This window comes from Aethalodelphis obliquidens, unplaced genomic scaffold (assembly GCF_003676395.1).
Source record: "Aethalodelphis obliquidens isolate GAN/ISIS:26980383/991018 unplaced genomic scaffold, ASM367639v1 scaffold25, whole genome shotgun sequence".
NCBI classification, from domain to species: Eukaryota; Metazoa; Chordata; class Mammalia; order Artiodactyla; family Delphinidae; genus Aethalodelphis; species Aethalodelphis obliquidens.
Window position 1 is genome coordinate 28,262,068 of NW_020837969.1, and position 21,404 is coordinate 28,283,471.

General features: G+C 42.8%; 1 protein-coding gene across 1 annotated transcript in view; it reads left to right on the forward strand.

Moving 5' to 3' along the window:
• Nucleotides 1–5,485: 5,485 nt before the first annotated feature.
• The window catches only part of KCNU1 (potassium calcium-activated channel subfamily U member 1), a 154,998-nt gene continuing 139,079 nt past the window's right edge, over nt 5,486–21,404 (forward strand). The window contains exons 1-2 of the mRNA XM_027123016.1: nt 5,486–5,489; nt 10,202–10,444. Coding sequence (XP_026978817.1) covers nt 5,486–5,489; nt 10,202–10,444 — 247 coding nt within the window. The remainder of the gene's footprint in view (nt 5,490–10,201; nt 10,445–21,404) is intronic.

Here is a 21,404-nt window from a genome sequence, read left to right on the forward strand (position 1 = left end):
AGGAGTGGCAGAAGTAGGGCTTTTTGTCTTATTCTTACTGCAAGAGGAAAAACTTTGCCTCTTTCACCATTGAGCGTGATGTTAGCTGTGAGTTTTTCATATATGAATTTTATTATTTTAAGGTAGTTTCCTTCAATTCCTAGTTAGTTGAGTGTTTTTATCATGAAAGTGTGTTGAGTTTTTTCAAATGTTTTTTTTGAATAATAATTTTCTTTCTTTATGTTATTGTGGTGTTTCACATCGATCAATTTTTGTATGTTGAACCAACCATGCCTTCCAGGTATAAACACTTGTTAATCATGGGCATATCTTTTTAACATGCTGTTGGATTCAGTTTGCTGGTATTTTGTTGGGAATATTTGGATCGGTATTCACTAGCAATATTGGTATGTAGTTTTCTTTCCTTGTAGCGTCTTTGTCCCGCTTTGGAATCAGGGTCATTCTGGCCTCACAGAATGAATTAGGAAATGTTCCCTCCCCTTCAACATTTTGGAAGAATTTGAGATTCTGTTAATTCTTTTCAAACGTTTGGTAAAATTCACTAGTGAAGCCATCTGGCCCGAAACTTGTTTGTTGTAATTTTTTTTAAATTGCTGATGATATATCCTTATTTCTTAGTGGTCTGTTGAGATTTTCTACTTCTCGATGATTAGACCTAGTAAGCTGTATGCATCTAGGAATTTGTGCGTTTCTTGCAGGTTATCAAATTTGTTGGCATGTAATTCTTCATAGTAGTCCCTTGTGACTATTTTTATTTCTGTAAAGTCAGTATTAGTGGCCCCACTTTTGTTTCTGATTTTATTTATTGGAGACTTTTCTCTTTTTTTGTTAAGTTAATCTAGCTAAAGAGTGTTAATTTTCTGATTTTTTTGAAGCAGAAACAAGGATCTTGGTTTCATTGATTTTCTCTGTTGTCTTTCTATTCTCTATTTTATTTCTCTCTGCTCTCATATTTAATATGTTCTTCCTTCTAGCTTTGAGTTTAGTTTTTTCTCCTTTTTCTAGTTCTTTAAGGTATAAAGTTAGGCTGTTCATTTGTGACATCTGTTCTTTTTTAATATAAGCACTTAGAACTATAAATTTCTCTCAGCGGAAAATGTCTGATTTTTAAAATTTGTATATGGATTTTATGTTTTCTCATATTATACATATATCTATGTATGTGAGCTGTGTAGCATGTATATATGATACAAATATGGCAAAATGTTGACAGTTGTTTGATTTAGGTGGTGAGATATGGAGGATGCTTGTACCGTTCTTCTTGCTTTTAAATATGTTTAATATTGTTAGAAATAAAATGCTTAGGGACTTCCCTGGCGGTCCAGTGGTTAAGACCTCACCTTCCAACTCGGGGGGTGCAGGCTCGATCACTGGTCGGGGAGCCAAGATCCCACACGCCTCGCAGCCAAGAATACAAAACAGAAAACAGAAGCAATATTGCAACAAATTCAACAAAGACTTTAAAAATGTGCCACATCAAAAACAAAATCTTTAAAAAAACATGCTTCAAATTCAAGAGGTTGTCTAAGTTGGGTGGGACAAGATTAAAGAGGATTTGGAAAGACCCCTCAGAAGAGCGTAGACTGTGGTGGAAATAAACAGGGCGCTGAAGTAGCTAAGCAAAGTTCATTGTGGTTCAAACGCTCCCCACTTCCAGTAACCTCGCAGTCACGTCTCTCTAGCATGTGTGTGTCTGATGGTTGTAAGCGGGGTGCTGAAGTTTTTCTTCCCAGTAGATTATAAGGAGCTTGAATATAGCAACATGATACTCCTTGTAGCACCTACACATTCAGGTACTGCAATAATTGTAAGTCACCAAGAGACTCATGAAAACTGCAAGAGGGAGATGCTAGATTACCAAAAAAAAAATGCTATACTCCTCCACTCCGACCTTTATCCATGCCTCTTTGCAGTGTGACTTTACAGGACTTCCAGCAAGCGGCAGAACCTCTTCCTCAGTCTTTGCATCTGGACTGTACTTGCTTTGACCACAGAACACGGCAGGAATGATGCTTTACCAGTTCTGGGCTTACTTCTCAAGAGGCCCTGCATGCCTCCTTCTCTCCCAGAACCCTCCCAGCCACTGTGTGAACTGACAGAGGCTGGCCTGCTGTGTATTAATAGATAGTTTCTCTATTGTCCCCAGTACCTCGGCTAAGAAGCAGCCAACCCTCAGAAACTGGCCAGGAGCTGACCACAGGTGCATTCAGGAACTGAACTGAGTACAGAAGTGCTGATGCACAGAACTGTAAGCTAAATAAATGTTCGTTGTTTTAAGTTACTCTATTTGGGGTGCTGTTTTGCACAGAGAAAGATAAGTGATGCGAGGGAGGAAGGGGAAGAATAAGAAAAAGAAGAGAGAAGGAGGCAGGAAGGGAGAAGAGAGGACCTGAACATATGGATGACTTTCTTCACGAAGTCCTGAATCCTGTATTGTATGTAATCAGGGTTGCTGCTGCATTGGTAGCATTCAGCAGAGTCACAAAAGTTATGTTGCATTCCTTCTGTTTTATCAAACTTGAGATTTGAAATATTCATGCAGATAAAAGAACACATTACAATTCAGGAGAAATTTCTTCAATTGCCATTAGCTCAGAAGCAGCATCTGGCTTCCAGCAATGGGTAGGTACTTAGTCTCACCGAACAATCTTTCCTTCTATTAAGCCCACGTACCAGAACATGATTGCTTTCCTGTGTCTGTTAGGATACTGATGCTTTACTTTTTCAAGGCTGTTGATAGAGGTTTGAGTGAGGTGATGTTTTGTGAAGACATTGACCAGATTCCTGAATCCGCAGGAATTCTGGACTCTGATCAGAAGCTTCTAATTTCTTTTTATCCTCTCCTCCTCACACCTCCTCCGAGTGTAACAAATATGTACATCAGGAGACACATGTGGGACATTATCCAGTGAAAGCTACTGATAAAGACCTGAAAAGTATTGAGTTTATCCAAGTTTATAATTATCTATTTGATCTACCATCGGAATGTCAGTGTTCTATCTTGATGCTATGCAAAGACCTCAAAGAATATCTATGGACAGAGGAGCTTAAAGAAAAAAGTAGAAGAGGTAAAGTTAGAGAAATATCAAACCGAATAATCACTCAATTGCTTACCTCCCTGCTGAGGGTTTTGAAAATTTACAAGAAGCTTGGGTAACTAAGAAGCAGAGGTGCTTGTGTTATCAGAGAATAGATTGGAGAAAACAGAGGAGACCTGGGACAGAGACATCTGAGCTGCTTTTGCTTCTGTAATTTTGGCTTCAGCCATCTTTCTTTTAGATCTTGATTTTTTCATTCAGTGGACTCCTCTAGCAGATCAAAAAAACATTACTAATGCCAATAAATTTCATTTCATTTGTCAGTATTCCTGGACCTGTCAAGCAGTCACGTCAATGCACTTCCATGCCCCTCCCATCCCTCCCTCACTCCAGGGTAAGAAGGACTGGAGCAGACCAATGGTTCCCAACACGTTTGTGCAATGGAATTGCTCTAGAGGTTTTAAAACATATAGATATCCAGCTAGATGGACATCTCTGAGGGCAAGAGCCTGGTCACCTAAATTCAGAAAAGTCCCCCAGTTAATTTTGCTGCAGCCATCCAAGTGCTGGTTCATGACCAGATTTTTGGAAACCACTGGACAAAATGAAATTATGGCCAAGAGTCTACGATAAGGTATTTGTAGAGCTTTTGGTAGATTGATTTCTGTAGCATTAGTTTGGGCACTTACGTGAATATGCCATTTGAGTGAGGTTCTAAAGCAGAGAATACAAGCATAAATACCTACAGAATGAGGTGGGTAAGTGGAACGTATAAAAACCTGGAGACCGATGTCCCCTCTAAAAGTCATAGCCTATTCCTGCCATCTAGGAATGACGGTGCATTTTTCTAAGACATCCAGAAATCCGGATATTTTAAAGTGAAATTTCTTGATTTAAAAAGGTTAAGAACTTATTTTTTAAAGCTTAAAACACTGCCTTTGGGCCCAACTTGATATTTCTCTGGGCTTGAACATAACCACCCTATGAGCTTCCTTAGGGTATCTGCAGATGCGACGTTGCCTTTGCAGGTGTCGACTCTACTAAAAGTTCTGAAGTATTCCAAGTATCAGAAGACTTTAAGGACAACAAGGAAATTACAGCAGATTGAATGATGACTAATCTTTACAAAATAGAATTTTTTCACCTTGGTATGCATTAGTGAAATATAACCTCATCCTAAAGACAGACTGATGGGATTCCGAAACATCGCTCTCCCCACACATAAACGCAAGCATGAGGACTTATTTCTCTTTCAGTGTCTGTTTGTGTGAGTTTATGTACATGGCTTGTTTGTTTCTGACTGGAGGAAGTCATGTTATACAGAGGCATCGGGTGTAAAAAGGTAATGGAACAATGGCTCCCACTCTCAAGTGTTTTCTGAGCTGCAGTTTTTCAGTTCTCATGGAGAATGGTGTTAAAAACCACAGATAAAATCACTATTTCCTTGAGAGATCTTGTGAGGTTCTGAGCCCGGAAAGCACCCATGTGAGAACGTCTACACAGAGTCAGGAAGATGGTCATTCCCTCTGTTGCTCTCTGGGTTATCACATGGGTCTAGCGCTTGGAGGACTCAAGGACAGTACAGCTTCATTTGGCATCTCAAGGATGTGGAAGCTCTTAGTAGGTTGGGTCAGGGGTTCAGCATCTTACAAAGGATGGCACTGAAAGTGACAAATGACCTATTTTGAGACATTTGGAAGCAGGCACCATCCACAAGGAGACAGAGTTGACATAAGCCAACTCATTCCTGCAAATCAGTGAAACCATCCAGGGAATAACCAGAAAATTGACCCCTGCCCACTGTAAACCCGCCACCATCACCATCTGTGGCCCTACTGAATGCATTATTCACCCTAATGATATCTTTATTAAGGCTGACCTAGGCTAATCCGCTATTCAAGTTGTTAGGTTCTTTTCGGTGAATATTGGTTGCCTCTGGTGATGAGTGATGGTTGGAGCCATTTGTTTTCTCTGCAGTGTTATTGCCAGATATTATGTTTTAAAGAAAGCAAAAACCGTACCTAAGTACCAATATCGATTGGTGAGCAGGCATCAAGACATGTGAATAATGAGGTCTTGCAAGTCGGGTGAAGTCCCCACTCTCCATCCTTTGCCCCTGTTCTCTAGGCACTCCACGAGTCTCTAGAACTAAAGGCCCATCCAGCCACAACAAGTACTCTGATGGCAGAAACAGCTATGTCCCTAGTTTGAGTAGAGCAAAGAATTCCCTCTCAAGTGGGGAACTCTGGAATGAGTGGAGTTCTAAACCTAGGATACTACTCAAAAAGTAGGCTGCTGGGGTTGTCAGAGTGTTAATTCTGCAAGTGTAGATTCTTCTGTACACATCTTTCCGCCTGACACATACTGACACTGTGCATTTCTCCAGTGACATAATTTAATATCCTGTACATTAATTAATAAACCCTCCAGTGCCAAATCAGACCGATATGCGTAAGGGGAACTATACAATGAGGTTTTCAGATTCTAACCAACCAGTTCTGATATATTCTGAAACGCAAGTTACCGAGCAGCTTAGTTCACACGTTATGTGGCCATTCCTGCACTCTAGAGCAATGTTAATTTAGATACGCACACACACCTTACACTGCCAAACTGAAGCACTTCAAATATATTTTAGAAAATAGAGTAATATTCCAAGGAACTCACTTTTCAGTGAATTCACTTTACAGTGAAAGAATGCAAGCCCTTGGGATTCACTGATCTTACCCTCCAATCCAACATCTAGAAGCAGCTAGTTCTTTTTTTTTTTTGCGGTACGCGGGCCTCTCACTGTTGTGGCCCCTCCCATTGCGGAGCACAGGCTCCGGACGCGCAGGCTCAGCGGCCATGGCTCACGGGCCCAGCCGCTCCGCCCCATGTGGGATCTTCACGGACCAGGGCACGAACCCGCGCCCCGTGCATCGGCAGGCGGCCTCTCAACCACTGCGCCACCAGGGAAGCCCTAGAAGCAGCTCGTTCTATAAGTCAGTAGAATGCCTTGTTAGGACCCAGTGTTAACTAGGGGAAAACACCAAACAAGATAGGGGTGTTGTACACAGAACTGGAATTCACTCCATACCAGCAACCAGAAATGGGGCTCTTGCTCCCTGAAGGCACAAGTGTGGGATCCGAGAGGTCAGAGTGAAAGGATCCCCTCTGCGTTTTACACACACAATAACCATCTCACAGATTTCATCTTGTGCAGTAGCACAACGTATTAATCAACACCCGTGCTCTTGATCGATATTCCTATATCATGGACAGTTCTTTTTGTTTAGTCAATTGCTGGAAAAGCTCAGGGTAGCCAGGTGTGTTACAGCTTCAGATTCAGTGGGACCATTGCTGAGTCTTTTAGTGGAAGCACTATTCTCCTGAAATATTGAAACCATAGGAGCCCAGGGTCTGCCTTGATATTGGATAACAAAAGAGTGGTATGTAGCAGTAATAACACTTTCGTCCTGATTATAATTTGAATCTCCTTTCAATATTTGGGGAATTTCTCATATTATGAGTAGAAGAGACGCAGAGCCTACCTGTCGTTCTAGAAGCTCAGGTACTCCCTTTCCATGCCCCCTTTGTAGTTAGCGCATGGGCACACGATCGCAAAGCCAGTAACAAGCACTCACTCTGGAACTTGAAGAAGAAACTGGTAAAGCAAAAAATCAAGACAGGAGGGAACTTCTCTGAAAGTGGATGTGGGATGCATCCAGTTTCCAAGAGCGCCAGCATCTGAAATGCCAACAACAGCATTCAGTTGAAGGTCCTGACTGTTCTGGCGTTTAGAGCTCACATCCGTGTCCTGCTGCTGTGTAACATGTTACAGCCATCTTAGCACCTTAAAACAATGCAAATCTATTCTCCTTACAGTTCTGTAGGTCAGAAGTCTGCGTAGACTTGACTGATTTCTTCACTCGGGGTCTCATGAGAAAGAAATCAAGGTGGTGTCCCGCCTGGGGCCTGATCCGGAGGCTCCGAGGGAGAATCCGGGTACGGGAATGGCCCTGCCATGCGCTCTGCTGACCCTGCAGGTTTCCACGTAGACCAGGCAGGCAGAGGCTTGAACCACAGCTCATCCGAGCCTTGGCAGAATGCCTGGGACCCTCCCAGAGCAGGAGAGCACGGGAGGGTCGTAGGGAGCGTCTGTGAGGTCATCTCCCTCGGACCTGTCTCCCCATGAGATGTTTCCTCAGCACCTCCCGGGTTATGGTGAGGTTTGGGGCTTTCTTCCCTGTCCCTTGCCCCCATCAGAATAGATTTGTAGGATATAAAGCTGCTGAGCTGTCGCCTGGAATTGGATCGTCAGCAACGAGATGTTGCACAGTTGGCGTTAGAGTCACCCGGCCCCTTTTGCTTAGTGTCATCTTTCTGGTGTGTGGGACGAGGACGATGGGCAGCTGGAGCCTTTGGCTAGTCTTCCACGTGCTGCTTATGTAAGTAATAAACTGTCTGAACCCAGAAGTGGCTCACTGTAACTTTGCCAGGCGAAGCAGTTGGGTCTTGGTCTTGGCCTTGCCTTTTCTTGGGTGTGATTGATGGTCCACTTCTCAGGCTCGTCAGGTTGTTAGCAGAATTCAGTTCCTTGTAGTAGTAGGTTGAGCCCCCCATGTTTTGGCCAGCTGTCATCCGGGACCCCCTCTCAGCTCCTCAAGGCCACGTGCACTCCTCACCACGTTGCTGCCTCCGATGGTGTAGGGTCTTACTCATGCTTCCAGTCTCTGTGACTCTTCCCTGTGCCGTATCTCTTCTGCCTCCAGTCAGAAAAGTTCTGGGCTCATGTGAGGAGATGGGACCCACCTGGATAAAATGAGGTCGTCTGTTTATCTTAAGAGTCCATTACCTTAAATACATCTGCAGAGCACCTTGTGCCATGTGAAGCAGTATATCTGTAGGTCCTGGGGACTGGGATGTGGACATCTTTGGGGTTCCATTTTGCCGACCACAGTTGGCCAGGATGTTGGTTTCCCAACAGACCAGATTTGTGGTGCTGTTTGGACTGTTGCTTTGGCTGTGTGGTCCACAGGCTTACTTGTCCAGCATTCTCAGCTACTCAAGCTACTGGGAGTAGCTAATATTCTTATATAAATTTATTTTCTTTTTGACAGAGTCGTTTTCTGTTTCTTGCAACTAAAACTCAAACTGATAAAGATACACGTGATCTTCAGCACTGTTGACGAGTATTGGATGAAATTTCTTGGGACTTAAAATTCTTTTCCAAATTATTGCAGCTCCTAGTCTGGCTTACAGATAACTTCTTTGCAACTCTTTGGTGGAAATAACAGCTTCCATGTCCTTTTGTTTGTTGAGACAGTTTCACTTAAGACTTATGGTATCCATGTCTGTAACTCTAGCTTATAAAATAATTCCTGTATTCATGATTGTCTATTAGAATAGAAAATGACTGAGAAAATACATACCCAGAGACCATCACCTTGCTTCTCAATCCCAAGGAGAATCTTCCAACCTGCTCCCGCTCCCTCAGTCCTAGCCCATCATGACTGTGCTACAGACATCACCTGGAGTTGCAGAGAACAGTCCCTCCACATCATTCAGTTAATTTCTTGGGACTATAGCTGGAAATAAGTGTTCCCCTTCCTTTAGGAGAGCGCCAACGATAATCCCACAGCGCCCTGCTTCCCCGCTTATTTAAGCACCATCTGTACTCTGATCTTGTAACTGCTATCTCCACTCTCATCCTCTTCCTGTTTGGGACGTCTCATCATCTGATACATTCCCCATACCTCCCTGCCCCTGCAAAGCCTCTGCTGTGCACCTTGGATCCCTTTTCTGGAAACAGTAAACCTTCCTCTAACTCTTGACTTTTACTGAAATCTGTCTCTCTCTAGAGAACTCTATTTCTCCCACATTTACTGAGTCAGAGGCCTCTTATCTCCCTCTCATCCCCGACCCTGCAGGGCAGTGGGGCAGTGTGAGTGTCCTTCCCACTGCCTCTTCCACACCACTCCTCCCTCCTTCCGCACGATCCCAGCCCCTCTGATACTCAGGCCATCAGCACAGACCAGAGGTGCCACCCGTCCTGACTGCCGTCCACCCGTCCTGACTGCTGCCCACCTGTCCTGACTGCTGTCCACCCGTCCTGACTGCTGTCCACCCGTCCTGACTGCTGTCCCCCTACGGACCTCTTGCTCTTTCTCATTCCTTCACTGAGGTGACTCTTGTGGCCTCTGCTCAGACGCCCTCTTCTTAGAGGAGCTTTCTAGGACCAGCCCATCCGAAGTCAATCTGCTTCCTCCCCATTTCTCCTCTAACTTACCACCTTGCTCCTTTCCTTCGTAGCATTTATATTGTAAAACTGTTTATGATTTATTTTTCATTCATTTACTGTGTGGTTCTCTTGCTAGAATAAATCAGAGTTTTTGTCTACTTATTTCACAGTTGTATCCTCGATACCCAAAACAGTATCTGACACTTTAAGTAAAATTGCCTACCTGAAATTGGGTTAAAATAGCTATACACAAACTTCATAGTTATGTGAAGCTCTACCTCTGTATTTTATCTGAGAAGCCAATTTTCTATACTATTCATAGACTAATAGGCTTCCTCCTCACTCATCTGCAGTGTTTTCTCTATTACACATTACATGCTTACATAAGGTCTATTTTACGATTTTCTGCTCTGTCGCTTAGATGCATATGCCTGATAGTTTCACCAAAGCCAATCCATTTTAATCACTGTGAATTGATAAATCTTGCAGTAAATGAGAGGGGCAAGTTATTACTTTTTCCCTTTTAAGCTTTTCATAGAAAAGCTTTTCCAGATGAACACTAGAGTTCAGATTTGGGGGCACCTTCAAGGTAGAATGAAATGGAACAAATCATGAAGGAAAAAACAATCCTAAATTTGTTTATGTAAAAATATGAACTCTGTACACTGGGAAACGTCAGTAATGAACTTGGGGAAAGTATTTGCAGGATACATAGCAGTAAATGGGTCGGGGTCAGACTGATGCTGTGATTCCTCATGACGTCGGGTTGTAGCACCCCCTCCAGTGCTCTGGAGGGAACAGCCTTCTGACAAGCCACCCAACTGCCACGGCACGTTCAGGAGGGGAGGGGGTGCTCCAGACTGCCTTGCACTTGGAGCGCTGTAGGAGCCAGTCTGAAAGAGAGAATGTGAATATTGAACATGCTTAAATGTGTCTGCAGATCTGACAGATGGACTGGACAGAAAGGGGAAAATTGTGGAGCATGTCTGGAAGGAAGTGCCAGAACCTAGAGATCAGTGGGGAGACGGGTTCCGAGAAAAGTGTGAAGGTGGCCTGGCCACCGCCTGCCACAGCACCACCTTCACACTTGGAGTCCCTGTACTGCCTGCGAAGGGGACACCAGCCTGCAAGGTAATTGAGGAATCCAACTACCCTGGTGTGGAAAACTCTTCCAAAGAGCTGGGTAAAAATATAGAGGAACCTGTCAGCTGGCCGGCCAGAGAGAACAGCCCCCATGTTGGCTCGGGAATATGGAGAAAAGCATCAGGCTGGGTGTCAAGGACTTGGAGACAGAAAGAGCAGCCGTCACGGAAATGTATGGATGTCTGATCTTTACGTGAGTTCCTCTCCTTCCCTAACCAGGTTCCTAAAGAATAATGTGGACCCCAGAAGTGCTTGAGTGAAGGGGGAGGCTCTGAACATTAAGACTTGTGGAATTGCAGAAAATCTGTAATCACTGGTAGGTGAGACCAGGACATCTACGGATTACCAACAAAAGAGACAAAGGGTTAATAATATCATTAATATAAAAGGTATTCCTGGACTTCCCTGGTGCTCCATTGAGTAAGTCTCCGCGCTCCCAATGCAGGGGGCCCGGGATTGATCCCTGGTCGGGGAACCAGATCCCACATGCATGCCGCAACTAGGAAGTCCGCCTGCCGTGACTGGAGGATCCTGCGTGCCGCAACTAAGGGTCCTGCACACCACAATGAAGATCCCGCGTGCCACGACGGAGACCTGGCCCAGCCAAAATTAATTAATTAAAGAAAAAAGATATTCCTAACACTGAAACAAAGACAAGACTGTCTTTCCAATGGAAAAAATGTCAATAAATATCAACAGATAATTTATTAGTGAATAAAGGAAACCAGAATATGTCACCCCAAAATATGCCTCTGTGACATAAAAATTATTTTGAGCTGAAGGCAGTTAAGCAGTAGACACAGAAAAAGCTCCCCCCACTTTTTTTTTTGCCTAAAGGAAGGATATAAATTCTCCTTTACTGGACACAGACTCTTATCAGCCCAGAGATGGCACCAGTGGACTCTTCAAACAAACCTTTGTTAAGCCCTTAGCTTCCTAGTTACTTCTCCACCATTTACTACCTCTAGTCCAAACCCTTTTGTCTTGTCATTTCTTTGCGAATGTATTGATTCTTTGTCTAAAAGGCATAAAAGCTTCCTGCTTTGGTCACTTCTTTGGGTCCCTTCCTCTCTCCTGAAGGCTCCCTTGTGCATGTAAAAATTCAATAAAATCTGTGTGCTTTTCTCTGAACATCTTTGTCAGTTTAATTTTCAGACCCAGTCAGGGACCATAAGAAGGTTGAGGAAAAACATTTTTCTGCCCTGCATGAAGAACTGTGACTTACAGATGCATGTGTACAAACCTTCGATTTAAAAATGAAACAAGAAATAAAAATTAAAATGATAAGATACAATAAATTATCAACCGAACAGACACATGAAAAATGTTAACTACAACAATGTGGGTGGAAGAGAGAAGACCCAGGAGCTCCAGTGGGAATATAAATGACAGCTTTCTAAGAAAAGGTTTGACAGTAAATATCAAACATTTTAAAAATGCTCGTGTTTGACATAGTAATTTCATTTTTTAGGATTCAATCCAAGGAAGTCACTCGAGTAGGGGACAGATATATACAAAGATAGTTATTGCAGCATTTTTATAATGAAAAACATTGAAAACCTAAATACCTAGGAAGTGGCTAAATAATTAATATAATACGTGTTACATAGTCATTGAAACATGTTTTAAAGTAATTTCAGTGACATGGAAAATATTCATTATCTAATGTACAGTTGAAGGAGAAAAAATAAAAAGATGCACAACTGTATATAGTAGGATTATGTATGAGCCATAAAATCACTGAACTGTATCTCAGGCATCACCCAGGCCCCTGCAGTCACTTTATGGTTAAGAAGTGTAGGTTCAAAAAAAGAAATTAAGAATCAAAGAGGATAAACGACTTCCCCAAAGTCACAGAGTTAGCCAGGAGCAGACCAGGATCAGAATTCTAGCCCTAATTTCGGAAACTCCCCATTATAGTTCCTGGAGTTCGATCACATAAATTTCCTGACTCATGCCATGCATTTTTAGGGGTTTCCAACCTCCCACCTGCATCAGCACATTTCTGTCTTTTCATCAGCATTACCCTTATCAACCGGTTAGGACTCGAGTACTTCAAACTCTCTTGTCTCCAAATCCATAGCTGACAGCGTACAGGGAGTTCTTTTTTAACTGCTTTGCATCCTCTCTTCTCTAAATTTTTTTGTTCTTATCTGTACCATATCATCAATAATTTAAGAAATACGCATTCCTGTGGGAAAAGGCCTTCTCAAGTCCACAAATTTGAAAATACCACCGTTATCTATCATTCTCTCCATAAAATGCCATAATGTATAACTTAAAATTTTAAGTGACTCCCTTAGACAATTAATGATTCTATAACTTCAGTACTAAAGTCCTTTATACAGCTATTCAAATTAATCCTGGTGGAAGCAATTGCAAAATAGTTTCACTGATGGCCTACTCTTGTCTCTTTGTGGAATACATCATAGTTCTGAGCTGAACTCACCATCTGGCTCCTTAATATTATTTTCTGGCTGAGAAACATAACCCTTGGAGCAGCTTAACTTTTACCCCAAACTTAGTTGATTTTCTCTCAAGGTAGTTTTTCAAAAGATCTAAAATTGTCGGGGTTTTTTGGTCTTGTTTTACTTTTTTTTGTTTGTTTTTGTTTTACTTTTTAAACTTAATCATTAGCTGTAGTGAATAGGTAGGGCCAAGCAGACAACAGAGTTGAGTCAAAGATTAGATACAGGGGACCCTAGTAAGCTCACCCACCAAGAGACTTGGCATTTTAGCCAATTCTAGATTGTCAAGTTCAAATTCACGAGGCCTGCAAAATTACTAGTGACTATTGCATGTTCCCCAATAATTGAAATCTTAAATATTATTCACAGAGGCCAAGAATCCATTGTTTTGTTTTCTTATGGTTCTTGATTCCCAGTAGATACTTTATCTATAGTCTTTTTAAGTTATTGTTATCCAGGACCATCTTATTCCCCTTCCAAGTAGCTTAGATAGAAGTCAGTGTCTTGGGGATCTCACCATTTTCCAGCCTCTCCATCCAGTAGTCCTGGATGATGGGTATTCTGATACCTAATTTACTCAAGGATGCCAGTTACCTTGTCTGAGATCATAGACCTAGTCAGGGGTAGAAGCCCCGACCTTTAGGTCCCAAAGCATGTGTTCTTTCCTTTAAACTATGTCTCCTCTTAATTTCAGTGCTCGATTCTATACAAGAGAAATGAGATTTGCAGATAAGTTTCTAAAAAAGAGGTCAGCGGGTAAGGGGGAATTCATCATTTTTAAAGCATCCCAGATGATGATAATATGCAGACAGAGCTGAGAACCAAGCTTCCCGAGTGGTCTGGGTCCGCTTACCTTGTTTCTGCTCCCTCTCCCCTCTGCATACATGTTCATTCTTGCATTTCATGACATGTTCTCATCTGTTTCCTTCATCCTCTAAGTTCTTCCCGCTCCTGCTTAAAAATCTTATCCAGTCTCATGTCCCTCTTTAGGGCTGCACCTCCGAGGTTCTAATTAAGTATTAAAAGCCTCTTCATAGTTTCTCACTGTTTTTTCCTTTGCTGCACAGCAATCTCCTCCACTAAACTCATCTTTTTTTTTTTTTTTGCCGTACGCGGGCCTCTCACTGTTGTGGCCTCTCCCGCTGCGGAGCACAGGCTCCGGACGCGCAGGCCCAGCGGCCATGGCTCACGGGAGCAGCCGCTCCGCGGCATGTGGGATCTTCCCGGACCGGGGCACGAACCCGTGTCCCCTGCATCGGCAGGCAGACTCTCAACCACTGCGCCACCAGGGAAGCCCAAACTCATCTTTTGAAGTGTGAACAGTTTCTGCAAGATGCAGTGGAGGAGACAAAAGAAGATCTGTAAATCTCAGCTGATTTTTTTTTTCATTTATCAAAATGAAATGAATACGCAAGAAGTAAATGCCTACTGCTAGCCTGACCCTAAACAAGGAACTTGCACCTTCAAAGTATATAATTCCAGCTACAAGCTTCAAGTACTCAATGGCAGGTGATGTATTGTAGGTTTATATGCCCTGCCCGGTACATTTCAGCGCACTGGGGCTTTTTCCGTGTTCTGAACAGTTTCCAGCGTTGAGACCTCAAATTGAATTATTTCTATGTGACCTGGGCCAGCCGCCCAGCGTCCTCTCCTTCCTGTCTCCCAGGAGGTGGCCATGCCATTAAAGCATCACACCATCCTAGTCTGACTTCTCCTTAGAAGAGCTGTCCTCCATGCAGGCTGCAAAATGCTGCTAATTAGGTGTGACTGGCCTCTCCCTTTCAGTGTGCCTTACGTTCCCTTTTCTCCAACCCCCATCCACTTCTTTCCTCCTTAGACTGAAGAGCTCCCCTTAGATACAACATGATTTAGAAATCAGAGCAGTGGAGGCAGTCAGGATAGTTACATATTACATAAGACCATTAAAGATCCTTCATTCACATCGAGTGCCCGTTTGTAGTGAACGGTGAGGCCGGGGGGAGGAGGTTTTAACCTCTCTGCAGGGAAGCAGCCTCAGAAGCTGAAGATTTCCCCGCCCAGGATAAAGGCAGCAGCCTGTATGTAACAGACCAGTCTGTAAGGCAGCATTGCTTAACAGTGATGCAGAGGGGGGAAATGTTTGCTCAATCTTCTTAGGGTCCCTGGCTTGATCTGAAAATTAAACTGACAAAGACAGAGAAAAGCATACAAATTTCATTGAATTTCTACATGTAGATGAGAGTCTTCACGAGAAAATGAAGACCAAGAAAGTGACCAGAGCCAGAAGTTTTTATACCTTTTCGACAAGGAAATAGTAAATTTGTGAAGAATTGGAAAGACAAAGGGGTTTGGGCCAGGGGTAGTTAATGGTGAAGGAGTAACTAGGAAGGTGAAGGTTAGTTTAGTAAGGTTTGCTTATACAGGCTGCTTGGCCCTAAATTTTCTATCTCTGGTGTTAAGAAAGTCTTCTTTCTGCCCTGTACAGGGAGGGTAGCTTTCACAGGGGAGTTTTATGACCTGTTTCAGGGAAGAAGGGTGACAAGGCAGGGAAGAGTGACCTTCTTGCTTCTGCCTGTTTTTTAAAAATTCCTTAAGATATTTAATATGCCAAGCTGCCATATTTGGGGGTGACCTGTCTTGAACCCTATCAGTGAGAACACTGATTCTGGAGTCAGCTGGACTGGGGACTGGGCTTTGAATCAACATCACCACTTGTTAGCTTCGAGACCTTGGGCAAATTGCTGAATTTCTCTGGACTTCAAATCTTTCATCTCTAAAGTAGGGGAATTTATATCTATCATACACAGTTGTGATGATTTAGTGAGACAGTCTGCATAAAGTGTTTAATATGGAGCCTATGTTCAGAAAATGACAGCTATTATTATTGAGTGTCCAAAGTGCTGTCCCACTGAGGGCTTAATTCTTTAAATTTACAAGGTGCTTTTTGTCATAGTACCTAACGTGACCCTCATGCAATCTATGAGATAGACATTTCCAAGGTAGGTATTTTATCTCCTAGGAGACTTTTTTTTCCCAGATCTTGTAAGTAGCAAAGTTAAGACTCAAAGCCATCACTTAAGGGTCCAGGGCACTGACCCCTGGCCACAAAGTACCTCTTGACTCTCCAGGGGAAGAGCCAGCATCTGCAGAGACTGTGATTCCCCTGTGACTAATGAGTTTCTAAATGATGTGCAGTGGTGTGTTGTGGTTGTTTTCATTCCATCTGCTTGATTCAACCAGGCAGCATTAAAGCTGAGAACTCCGGCTCTCAACATGCTGTCAATTTGTTTAATGATTATTCTAGGAGCAGGTGATTTCTATTAGACGGCAAGTGATAGATTGCCTATTAGGAAGAAGTGCATGTTTTTCAAACTAGGGACCCTCAGCACTCAGGGAAGCAGAGCTGGCTCTTGCCAACCTGGAGCTCAGTAGCCAGGTTAATGATGTGATTATCTGAGTGTTATTTGGCCAGGCTGGGGTACTAGACTCTGAGCATCCCTATTGCCAACTGCTGTTTCACTCCAGAAGCAGGTGGGAGACGTAGCATGAGAAAGAATAACAACCAGTGTGTGGCAGGTTTAGAAAAAATCTGGAAACCAAAAGGGCTCCCAGAAATTTATTTGCCGGTTAGAGAAGGGATTAGGGGAGGACTCACAAAGCCAAGGGAGAGAGTCCTGGACCATCTTTCTTACAGCACCACTGACTTTCTAGGGGACACTTGTTGAATTTCTTCTACCTTTCTGTGCTTTGTTTTGTATCATCTCATTAAATGGGGACATTTTTAAAGATTCCCCTATTTCTTGATTTTTGGGGTGGACCTGGATTGTCTGCGATTGAGATCACTCTTATAAAATGGTCTTTGCAGCAAGGAAAGCCCAAGCAGAAGACAGCGTTTTGAGCGGAGATGCAATACAATGATTTACTGTTTGGGTTCTTTCATTGTATTTTCTAATCCAAGGATGGTGCTTCAGGGCAAGGATTAACTTTGCAAACATAAGTAACAACTCTCTGATGTATGAAAGTCCAGAGAGGAAAGATACCCAGAGCAGCCTTTCCCAGACTACTGAGATTCCTGTGCACAGCCCCAAACATCTGTCCCTCCTCCAGCTTCCAGGAGCTGAGCCGAGACATTTGCAGACAGAGAGAGAGAGAGAGAGGCTCTCCTTTACCCCCTGTTTCTCAGGACTCCATTTCTTCCCCCTACTCAGAGCAGGAAACTGCAAAGGTGTGATTTTAGAAGATTTTATTCGTATGTGCCCCAAGGCAAAAAAAAAAAAAAGCCTAACTTTTCCTTTAAAAAAAAAAGGATAGGGGGGGCGGGGGGGGGGGGGGGGGGAACCTTCAAGGCCAAAGTTAGTCAATGTTGCTCCCTAGTGGCAAGATTTCCAAAGAGCAACCTTTGCTTTGGTGAGTACAGTAGTCCCTGGGGTCCCGGGAATGTTGGTTCCAGGACCACCTCATACCAGAATCCCCGGATGCTCGAGTCTCACATAAAATGGTGTGATAAAGTTGCCCTCCATAGCCGCCAAGTTCCGCATCTGCAGATATGGAGGGCTGACTCTAAGTGCAGTGACACTCGTCACTGGCCCTTGGCACTGGTGATTATAGACAGTATAAATGAGGAGGGGGAGGGGTCCTTGCTCAGCGATGGCCGTTCCATGGAGTTTGGCTTTCTCAACCAGCAAATCAAATCTTGCCACCAAATTGCTTTCTCCTTTCACTGCCTCTTGGCCAGAAAGGATGTGACCCGTATCCCTTTTGTAGCACTCTTCCCGTGCCTCACCCCCCTGCCCAACCAGCAGTCAGTTCAGTGCTTGTTAGAAGTGAGATCAAAAGGTGTTTTAAAATACTCAGGAGGCCCAGAGATTTTACCGAAGAAGCTGACCATTAGTGCTTGATGACTACTCACCATCCTAGGGTTATCTTTTTCCTCCAAAACGCTGTGCATTTGGATGGGCGGGGGGCTCTGCTTTCACAAATTGAAGCATATATTCCTCTGCCTTGATCTTGGTTTCCTCATTTAAAAAAAAAAAATAAGTAGAACTTGGGGAATGAACAGATTTAATGCTCAGTAATTCTTGTACCTCAGTGCTTATCTACATAGTTTTTACATATTCCGAAAGGCCCTTACTTCAAGGACATACTGAAAGAAGAAAATAAGTGTATTAATGCAGTAGCTACGTTGAAACTCTGTATCAAGGGTATTGCTTATAGAGGCAGTTTTTCGACAAATGCAATGAAAATCACAATGCTGATGAAGAAAGTCAGAAATACTAATAAAGAAGGCAACATTACCCTGTGATGGGAGAAATAAGAGAGCTACGCGAATAAGCCGAGCTCTGTTTTAGCAGATGTTAACCAGTCTCAGAGCGTTTCATTTGCTTCATGCATGCATATCACTTGTTCGGATTTTCTTTAAAAATACATAGATAAAAAGAAATTTGGTTTCTAGGAAGTTATTTTGTGTCTCTAGAGATTTCATTTCTCTCCTGACATAATTGGAAAACTGCTGGGTTGTTCCCCACACCAAAGATGGAGCTAAAATCCAGTCCTTGCATCTCCTGCCAAAACTCGCAAGGAGACGGGTATTTGGAGAGGGGTGTTTGGGTTAGCGTGCCAATTACACGGGAGCTGATACAGAAAAGATGGCTTTCATCTCCTCTGCTGTCGGTGACAACTCAGTTTTTCAATCTAATCTCCAAGTTGGATATGATTGCCTGGAGACTCCGACACACAGTTTGTTGAAATTGGGATTTTGGAAACACACTCACACAGCACCCAGGGGAATCATGCAACCAGCTGCTGGAACAATGCTTGGTGATCCACCTTAGCTTGTCCATGGTAGACCAGTAGTTCCAAACAGGAGCAGTAGATAGAATGGGCAAAGCAGTGGCCTCGTGATCCCTGCATTGGAACCACGGCCAGAATCGCTGGTTGGAGCTGCCAACATGAACCTCCCCGTTGTTGCTCTCACACCACTCTTGCTGGTGGGCATTAAGCATTCCAGTGAAATCACCAGCTTCATGTTCAGCTGGGCTGATTGCTGAAGAAGCTGATTGCATTATTCATTCTCGTGAAAAGATTTTTCGGACTCTCAAGGATCCATAGAGATTATATTGAAAAAAAAAAAAAAACCCAAACTCCAGAGTTATCAACAGTCTAATTTATCCTTCTATTCTTTCAAAAGGGACAGAGTCACAGAGGATACATAGAGAAAGCCTGAACAGAAAATGGATTTTCGGTGAGTTTAGAAGCCCTGCATTTTTGTACACTTTGTCTCTTGGTTTTTGTTTTTCATTTCTCCTTTCTACTTCTTTTCCGGACAATTCTTCCATCTTCTTAAAAACAACAACAAAACCAGAACCAACCACCAAACAAAACCCTGCTGGTTGCTTATTTCCCTATGAAATACTTCCATCTACTGGCCAAATGGAGAAGGCTCATGTCTCAACTTTTTTGTTCCACTCGTACGAGGATTTATGAAGACCACCCTCCAAACATCTAGTACAGTAATCAGAAATCACAAATCATAAAATTAAGGAGGTTGAGCAAATTCTTCACTTTGAACCTAGAAATTCACCCAAGCAAACCCCCATGTATTTGACACACATATGCAGTTTGCAATCACCCAGAATGACGTATAACTCTGCAGTATCACGGAAAGCAAATTAGTGAGAAGAAGGGCTGAGAGGCCAGGCAGAGAGATGGGAAGAGATGGCCTCTCTGGCAAAGCAGTTAGCATCTTTCTAATCAGATCACAGGGAACGAGGCTCTGGGTTCAGAGATGGAATCAGAGATTATGGTCTAGGTAACCGTGATTCCTCTATGAAGAAAAGTAATTCCGTGAGAGCTGAAAAGAAAGAAAGTTGTGTTCCAAGTTAACTTATCAGAGGGGACACCCTTTCAATAAAAAACCCTCAGAAATGATGCTTCTTCCTTCTTGTTCTTTTTTTTTTTTTTTTAACATTTCATACCTGTGCTTCATTTATTGTATTTTGCATCTGGAAGTTTGCACCTCTTAATCTCCCTCACCTATTTCTCTTTTCCCCCATCATATCCTCTTTATCCATTCATCTTTTGATGGGCACTTAGGTCGCTTCCATATCTTGGCTATTGTAAATAATGCTGCAATGAACATAGGTGTGTGTGTACCTTTTCAAATGAGTGTTTTTTCGTTTCCTTTGGCTAAAATACCCAGGAGTGGAATCGCTGGATCATGTGATAATTCTATTTGTAGTTTTTTGAGGTATCTCCGTACCGTTTTCCGTAATGGCTGAACCAGTTTACATTTCCACCAACAGTGCACAAGGGTTTCCTTTTCTCCACATCCTTCCTGCTTCTTTTCCATGACAGCCATTCTGACGTGTGTGAGGTCGTATCTCACTGTGGTCCTGATTTGCATTTCCCCGATGATTAGTGATGTTGAGCATCTCTTCATGTGTCTCTTGGCCATCTTTATGTCTTCTTTGGGAAAAAATACCTATTAAGATCCTTTGCCCATTTTTTAATTGGGTTGTTTGGGGTTTTTGGATGTTGAGTTGTATGAGTTTCTTGTTCATTTTTTAAAAATAATCCATATGGGAGATGGAGTCAGACAGTGGAATGTGGAAAGGTGTTTACCGTCTATTAGAGAACTAATCTGGGCTTATAGAATCAGAGATTCATAATGTGTCAAAGCTGGTAGGAATCTCAAACACCAGAACAGCCTCCTCGTTTTACTGATGAGAGAATTAGGATTGGAGGAGCATAAGAATCCTGTGGAAAGACTTCTATTTCAGAAGTAAACCAACAAATTCAACAAAAGGTAAAAACAAAACTCAAGGTTTCTGTATGGATTTTAAATACAAGTACATTGTTTATAATACCAGCCTCTCCAGAGCCGATAATTTCTAAAAAACAAACCCATATGCTTACCAAAATAGCATGGACGTTCTTCTGGGCTAGAATAACTACCACAGTGGACCATCTTTGGTGCTTTGTCCACTTAGAATACATGGGGAATGACAGAGTGAAGAAAAAAGTACAGTACCTTTTTTAAGTACGGTGAGTTTCAATAGATCACGGGTCTAAATAGAACCTGGACTAAATCATATTCCCTCAAAAGAAATCTCTCTTTAAAATGGGTTCATCTACTATCTCTCCTATTCCGTGCAACTTTAAGGAGAGGAATTAAACCCAAATTGAAAACTGAAGAAGGTGAAAGGTAAAGATCTGGTGCCTAAAATAGCTTCATGGAAATACCTTGAGAGGCAGTGCGGCATTTCCAGAGTGATAGACATATTAAGTCCACAAGAAGATGCTTACCTCAGACACAGCTTCCACTGTGATATGAGTGTCCTGGGGAGGTAAAACCATCTTCATCCTTGACTTGAGACTTGATTTTGTCATTGACTCGCTGCCTGAACTGAGGCCTCCCTCGTATGTCTTCACCAGTGTGTTTGGCCAGTGGTATAGATGTCCCTTAGGGTATGAAGTAAACCCCTGCTTTTTGAAATAGAAGAAGGTAGGGTTAAACCATTAACTAGGATGGATGGTTTTAGGCCGTTAAAAGAT